Source organism: Ahaetulla prasina, chromosome 3 (assembly GCF_028640845.1).
Source record: "Ahaetulla prasina isolate Xishuangbanna chromosome 3, ASM2864084v1, whole genome shotgun sequence".
Taxonomy (NCBI): Eukaryota; Metazoa; Chordata; class Lepidosauria; order Squamata; family Colubridae; genus Ahaetulla; species Ahaetulla prasina.
In genome coordinates, this window is record NC_080541.1 from 100,315,187 (window position 1) to 100,321,186 (window position 6,000).

Sequence of the window (6,000 nt, forward strand, 5' to 3'; positions counted from 1 at the left end):
ATGGATTCACTCACAATTCTACATTATTAATCTGTAAATATGAAGAGGTGGTTGTCTGCATGCAATTCAGGAAAGTGGGGGGCTGAAGGGGCCATTGGTTATGATTTCATCCATTTCAGTTCTTTTGATACATGAAAGAGGCATCTGAGGAGTGGACCATTGAAAAAAGTGGCCAGGAAAAAAACAGTTTGGAGGTTGTACTGATAGTGCTTGACTTACGACCACAACTGAGCTCAAAATTTCCATTGCTAACCAAGTTAAGTGAGTTTTGCCCCATTTTATGATCTTTCTCTCCACAGTTGCTAAACGAATCATTGCAGTTAATAACACAGTTGTTAAGTGAATCTGGCTTCCCCATTGACTTTGCTTCTCAGAAGATGGCAAAAGGTGACCACATGACTCCAGGACACAACCTTCCTAAATATGAACCAGTTGACAAGTGTCCAAATTTTGATCATGTGAGCAGGGATGCTGCAACAGTCATTACCTGTGAAAAATGGTCATATTTTTTTTCAGCACTGTAACTTTGAATGGTCACTAAACTGTTACAAGTCGAGGACTACTTATATACTTACAGGGAGAGATCGGGGAGTTAAGGATTTGTAGACAAAAAGTTGTTAGTGCGGGATGCTTTTTAATTAGTATTAGTATTATTACAGTATTAACCTCGGAGCAAAAAAGAAGGGGGGGGAGGAAAAGAGGGAAGAAGAGGAGGATGGAAGAAAGCAATCACTAATTCTTCTCGGGTGGCTCAAAAGTACAGGCTCACACGCTCATGGGGAATAAGATTGAAGGGCAACAAGGGGATCAATGGATGGGCGTGAAATTGCTCTCCTGAGCACCGCACCCGTTTTCCTTTTCCTCCCCCGCCGAGGCCCGGCAGTGCTAAGCGCTGCGCCCTCACCCGCTTGTTGCGATCCGTCTCCCTCACGTCCTCCTCTTGGAGCCCCTGCCGGATGAGCGCCCGCACGGCGGCGGCGTTGTTGGTACAGCAAGCGCGGAAGAGACTGAGCTGCTCCTTACTGTCGGAAAGTTCCGATTCCTCCTCGTCGTCGGTCTCTTGGGGTGGGTAGAAGGAGTCGTCTGAAGCGACGCTCCGCGTGTCCGGGAGATCCGATAAGTCTTCATACTCCTCGTCCGCCTCCTTATCGTCCCACTCCTCCTCCTCCTCTTCTTCTTCTTCGTCTTCTTCTTTTTCTTCGTCGTCTTCTTCCTCCTCCTCCTCGCCTTGGCCCTCTCCGGGCGCTAGCTCTGCGAGGATGGTTGGGGCAATCCTGCAGCTACCACCGGGACTTACTCCCCCCTCCGCCTTCTCGGCTCCCGGCGCTCGGAGCGACCCCGCTTGCAGCTGCTTCTCTGCGGTGGGGCTCCGGCTTTCTCGGCCCTCTTTCCTACCCCCGGACAGAAGCACCATCGTCGCTTCCCGCCAAGGAGAGCGCGAGGTCCTGAGCTCTCTCGCCTCCTTGTAGCGCTTATCTCCCGAAGCCAAAGGGCGCCCGGGTAATCCCGCGCCTCCCGCCCCGTTGCATAAACCTCGATGGATAAACGCGGAGATCCAGAGGGAATGTCCAGGAGGAAAGAATGAGCGTTGAGTGGCAACATACAGTCATCCTCCCACCTTAGCTGAATAGCCCTGACCATTCACAGCAAAGTCACACTTATCTCCGGGGGGGCGGCGGGGAAACGACACCCTCCTATACAGTAGTGCGTAAAGAAGGCGGGATGGGGAGAGGCAGATCAGTGTTAAGTTCACAGCACAGTAAAAGATTAGATTGGGGGGGGGGGAGGTCCTTCAGTGCACGCCGTTCACACACGGAACAGAAAACGCAGCTCAAGGGAGAAGATAATCCGCAGCAGGGACCATCCCAGCACAACCATCTTCCGATGGGGACGGGGAAAAGTTTTCGGGTCCTGCCGCAATGACTTCCCGAAAACTTTCCCCAGTACTGGAATGTTGAGACCAGGAAAGTCTGATAGAATCTACCCGTCCTCCCGCCCCCCCCCCCAGATCGCGGGAATGTCATCACCCCATGCGAAAGTCCTTTAAAAGCAAGCCTTTTCCTGACCCCCCCGTTAAACGTCTGTACAAGTAAAAAAAAAAAAAAGCGGGAATGGGAATTCTTCTCACATAAATATCGGAACCGGCAGCAAGGCATGTTAAGGCTCAGTCTAAGATTTCCCGGAATTTGAAAGAAGACGATTCTTGTCCGAGTCATCGGATAGCGTTCAAGCATTACGCTTGCTACATCTTCTGCCTATCTGCTAACGCTTTCGGCAGTATTAATAAGATGTCACGAGATGCCTGCCAAGAGTTTTTCCAACAGGGGAAACTCCAGTCGGGGTTTTTTTTTTTGAGAAGAGAGAAGAGAAGAACCACCCAAGCAAGTGATTTGCTGGCAAACAGCGGCAGCTTGCTCGTTCCTATCCTTATTCGCTTGGGGTGGAGAATTGGCAGAAACTCGACAGATGCTATCTATAATAAAATAACAACAACACACTTTCGAAATATCTGACTTCCATAAAGTTTAGACACCCTCCGCACCCTCGATTTTAAAAAAAAAATTTCGCAGGCGGAAGTGTAAGTCAAGTGTTTTTCTCGCGGGAAGAAAAATCGTCGTTCGAATTTCTTCCACAACCACCGGTTTGCGGCACTGGGAGTAAAATATTGCCGGAGCAATCGTCAAAAAAAGTTACCTGCATTTACAATTTTATTGAAGCGTTCGCAGAAGCTGAGAACCGTTTTTCCATATCGCCACTTCCCTTCAAACAATCCTGCGTTGTTTTGTAACCTCCTTTATTCATTCAAGGTCGATAAAGGGGTCAAAAAGAGGCAGCGATTACCAATACAGCCACCGATCAATCCTATTGCACAACAAGTAATAGAGTGCAGAAGAGGGCAGAGAGACTGACACATTCAGAAAAGTCCGGCAATCATGACTCCTAATCGGATCAGCAGAAGATGAAAACTCGAGTTTAGCATGTTGACATCAGGCACATTTTTGCAAACCGATTACATGCAGCTATAATCCAGGTTAGCACGGAGACTGTACTCCTGGGACAAAAAAAAAATTGTAACCGAGAAACCAGCCATAAGACTTCTGAATACCTTCAATTCCTGAGCTTCTCCATCAGTCTTCGCACTGCAGAACTCTGCCAACGGATGTGTGGCTCATTTAGCATTTTATACTCCTAACCTGCCTCACACTCAGGAAAGCAAATGTGATAAAGCAAGTAGCAAAAGATTTAAAATAGGGTTAAAAGGATTATTTAAAATAATTTTGAAAGTTTCCCATGAAACTTGCAGAGCAAATGGCTAAATAGGATGAAATACGAATGCCTGCACGTTTATGGGTACAACGTCAATGTTTAAAATAGGCGGCTAAGAAGCTAAGGAATGGAAAATCCACCTGCTAGTAATCACTCTGCCCAGAAAGTGACCTGTAATGTATTCACATCTGAAGTATAAAGGCCTTTAAATCATGGCTTTAATTATGGAAAGGTTAATTCTTTATTAAGCCTGATAAAGAAGAGGGAATAGAGTTTATGTGCCTTGTAGCAATTTTAAAATTAAAACAATAAAGAAGCTACACATGTGTGGAACTTTTCTGAAAGACAAACCACCTGATTAAAAACTTAAGAGGAACAAATGGCTTTGTTGCAAGATAGCTGTTTCAAGCACAGCTATTTAATAGGATTATAGTTTTAGGTTCCAGTAATCTGTTCTACTCATGCTGCATTTGAATGATCTATCTTTAGTATAGTGTCTGTCAGTAATCCAGTAGGTTTTTCCTGCAAACTGGCATAGATGCTTATTTTTTTTACTGCTTCAGAAGTGATGGAAAGCAATTCCCACTAATACGCACAGAACAATACTGTATATTAATGGCTAATATTCAAGAAGTTGGTGAACTGGGATCAGGCAATTATTGGCATTTAATCAATATCCCCTTGAAAATATTTGATGGAATATAATCACAACTGATTTCAAAGAAAATGTGGGAGAAAATCAGTACTTGGGTTCAAAAATTCAACATGTCAGGCCAACAATTCCCAAACTGGTCTACTAGGAGGTCAATAGCAGCCTTTTCAGATTTAGCAGGCTGGGCCTATTTGTTCCTGAGCCTTTTGTCTCTTCCTATTGACCAGGTTCAGCTGGCCAGGCCAAAGCCCCTTGATAACTCTGCTCCCTGCCTGTTAGCCAGCTAGACCTTTTATTTATTTATTTAGTTTGTCAAACATGTACGAGATAATGGGAATAAGTATAAACATGGATATTAATACAGGAAATGGGTATGAATAAATGGGAACAGTACAACAGGAACGGAAGGCACACTGGTGCGCTTATGCATGCCCCTTCTAGACCTCTTAGGAATGGGGTGAGGTCAACAGTAGACAGTTTAAGGTTAAAGTTATGGGGGGTTGAGGATGTAACAACAGAGTCAGATAGTGCATTCCAGGCATTGATCACTCTGTTGCTGAAGTTGTATTTTCTGCAGTCAAATTTGGAGGTCACTATCTGAGTCCTGCCCTCTCCCTGCTTACTAACAGTTAGCTGTTTCTTGAGAATCTTAAAGGTCTGAATGGTGGATAGTCTCTGTAGAGACTCCAACTTTGGAATAGTCCCCATATGTGAGGAAAGTGGCTCCTATTCTCATGTCCTTCCAGAAACTTGTGAAAAACCTGACTTTTCCAGGGAACCTTTGGAAGATTAATTCCACATGGAACCATCGATATAATAATGCTTTTACATAAATTGCATTAATATTTGCAACACTGTTGTTTTTGTTCTATAATTGGCTTGTGTAAAATGCCTCAGGCAGTAAATTGATCCAAAAAATAAATTAATAAATAGGATATATGGCCAAAAAGAAGGTTCATTGAAATGTGTAGGTTACAGATAGTCATGTGAATATTAACATTCAGAAAACTGATAATAGTGACCTAACCTTAAATGTGTTCACTGATTCTTAAAACACATTTGCAATGTTGGAAGTGTATTTGTTCTAAAAATTGGTAAGGGTTACATAAAATAATTTTTTATTTAATATTTTGGTGCTGATTTTAAGAAAAAGGCCTTTAAACAGGGAGACTATGGGAAATTATAGATAAATGCAGATATTGCAGATATCTTGCCAAACAACATGGATTTAGATGTTAACAAAGTTGAAAATGTAGGGGGGGTTGAATTGGATGATCACATTTCCCAAAGGTTTATTTTACGATCCATAAATGTAGAAGGTTTGTCTGGACTTGTTACCAAGGAGTCATAAGTGACTTGAAGGCAAACAAAAGCGTACTATCTAGCTACAGAGTTTTGATAATTTCTTGTTTCTATTTTTTCTTTAAGTAAAGCACATCACATCTACCAACTGAATGGGAGAGTTGTTTGATCCATGTAATTCTATAAATGCCTTCAAGGGAGACATATGTTTAACAATTAAATGAACGCCTAACCTACTTCATTAAATGAGATTCCCATAATTAAATGTCTTATTTAATAGTATCTTTCAAAATCTATTTGATGGAATATATTTCAATAAATTGTGATGTTAATGATGTAAATTTTCCAAAGATCTGTTAGCAAACAAATAACTGTTCAAATAATTCTGCTAAATCTAAAGCAGTACATTCAACTAAATCTGATAATATGCAAACAGGACCGTGGAACTGTTCCTCCCTTCATTTATTTTTTAAATTATATATACAGGCTATTCAGATAGCATGTTCTAGTTACTATATATTAATTAAAAATTACAACTATGCTATTAGATTTGTAATCCACTTTTATTTTCATGTGGTGAAACCCAAAAGATCTTTAACTAACAATTACTTCTATCAATGTGACAATTCCATGTTTACCTTTTCAAGTTATTTACATGTTTTCCTAATCTCAAAGGCCCCACACATTCTAATCATCTTTAAGATTTTAAAGTAAAAAGTATCTTTTTAAAAGTCTGCCACTACATGTATTGACTTTTTCCTTCTTCTGTTCAATTGTGT

At 42.0% G+C, this 6,000-nt stretch overlaps 1 protein-coding gene across 1 annotated transcript in view; it reads right to left on the minus strand.

Annotated features, from left to right (window-relative positions):
* The window catches only part of ANKRD33B (ankyrin repeat domain 33B), a 40,707-nt gene extending 39,031 nt beyond the window's left edge, over positions 1-1,676 (minus strand). The window contains exon 1 of the mRNA XM_058177224.1: positions 905-1,676. Coding sequence (XP_058033207.1) covers positions 905-1,414 — 510 coding nt within the window. The 5' untranslated portion in view covers positions 1,415-1,676. The remainder of the gene's footprint in view (positions 1-904) is intronic.
* Between the last annotated feature and the right edge of the window lie 4,324 nt (positions 1,677-6,000).